The 1474-nt window shown below is 44.4% G+C and overlaps 1 protein-coding gene across 1 annotated transcript in view; it reads right to left on the bottom strand.

Moving 5' to 3' along the window:
* LOC101849950 (myosin-VIIa) overlaps positions 1-1474 on the bottom strand; it is a gene marked incomplete at its 5' end in the record, with an annotated part of 68986 nt that overhangs the window by 34913 nt on the left and 32599 nt on the right. Inside the window, 2 exon segments of the mRNA XM_035971667.1 lie at positions 154-339; positions 825-998. Of these exon segments, the coding sequence (XP_035827560.1) occupies positions 154-339; positions 825-998 (360 nt within the window).

The raw sequence follows: 1474 nt of genomic DNA, 5'->3' as shown, positions 1-1474 counted from the left end.
CTTCCACATCCCTCTTTCCACCCCACCCCTCTCCCATCCTTCTCTCCACATCCTCCCCTCCACCTCCATCCCCAACCCTATGCCTCTATCCACCTCAAACTCTTACCCTCTACATCAACCCTCTCCTCCCCCCCATCCCCCTACACCCCTCACCTGTTGGAAGATCAAGTGTGTAGCTACAGGATCCTCCTTAGGCTCGTGCCATGGAGCAAAGATCTCCTTGCGGAAAAACAGCCTCCAGGGGGCGTTGCGCTCCTGTGCCCCTTGCTCCTTGGCGTACTGCTCACACTGGGAGATGGCGTCCATCACGTGGTCTCCGCCGCTACCCAGAGACGACACCTGTACACACCGGGGCGAGGTGAGACAGAGTTTTACATTACTGTCAACATAATTGGAAATACGTGTAATTCTAGTGGTGCCAACCTTTGCATCATTTTTTAAAGACGAAAACACACACCAAAGAGATCTTTAAAACTCAGACCTTGTCAAAAAGGAAAAAAAAAGGCAGATTGTGTCTTTTTCTAAATAGATACAGACTTTGTTAAAGAGAAAAAAAAACAGACCTTGTCAATGAAAGACACAGACCTTGTCAGATAAAAAACACAGACTTTATCAAAGAGAAAAGACAGAGACCATGTCAAAGAGAAAATAAGACACAGACCTTGACAAAAAGAAAAAAAGCGCACACCTTGTAAAAGAGAAAAGAACACAAAATCTTGTCAGAGAGTTAAAAAAATATCAGACATTCCCAAAACAATAAAAAGACACCGACCTTTTCAAAGAGAAAAAAAATCACAGTTATTGTCAAACAAAAAGACACGGACCTTGTCAAAGAGAGCGATGTAGAGGGAGAAGCCAAACTGGTCCTTGAGGCCGATCTTGTCGGAGAGCTGCTGGCACAGTTCCCGCGCCGTGGTGGCCGAGTCTGCAAAGAGGGTCTTGGAGTTCGAGTCCATGAACGTGATGGGCAGGATCACCGGCTTTTTTGACTTGGTGGCCTGAGGAGGGGAGACGGAGGAACGTGAACAATAATCCACACTGTTGTACCGACTGACTTACGCAGATACCTTTTCTTTCACAATACATCTAAATTTTAAGTAAAGTAATTAAATGTACGGATTTTCGTTTAGTTTTAGTAAGAGTCTTACAGCACTTGCAACACAAGAAGGTCATATAAGTGCCAAAGATTACAGGTGTTACAAGAAAGTAACATGCACAAAAAAAAAGGATGAGAGATCAGGACGATAGCTGTTTGATAGGAAAGAAGGAGCAAACCACACTAGAGCACCCGCCAACCATCCACAACAAACTGTCATATAGTGAGGAACATGAGCAACGACCGAAACTGTAGTATGGATGAGCTTATGAAGAGTTCTCTTCTTTCACAACAAATCTACACTTTTGGGGTTTTTTGTTTTTAGTAGAGGTTTTACAGCGCTCGCAACTGCATAAGGTCATATGAGCGCCAAGAGGT

Source organism: Aplysia californica, unplaced genomic scaffold (genome assembly GCF_000002075.1).
Source record: "Aplysia californica isolate F4 #8 unplaced genomic scaffold, AplCal3.0 scaffold00479, whole genome shotgun sequence".
Lineage (NCBI taxonomy): Eukaryota > Metazoa > Mollusca > Gastropoda > Aplysiida > Aplysiidae > Aplysia > Aplysia californica.
Note: the sequence above shows the minus strand (reverse complement) of the source record. Positions and strands in the feature narration are given on the sequence as shown.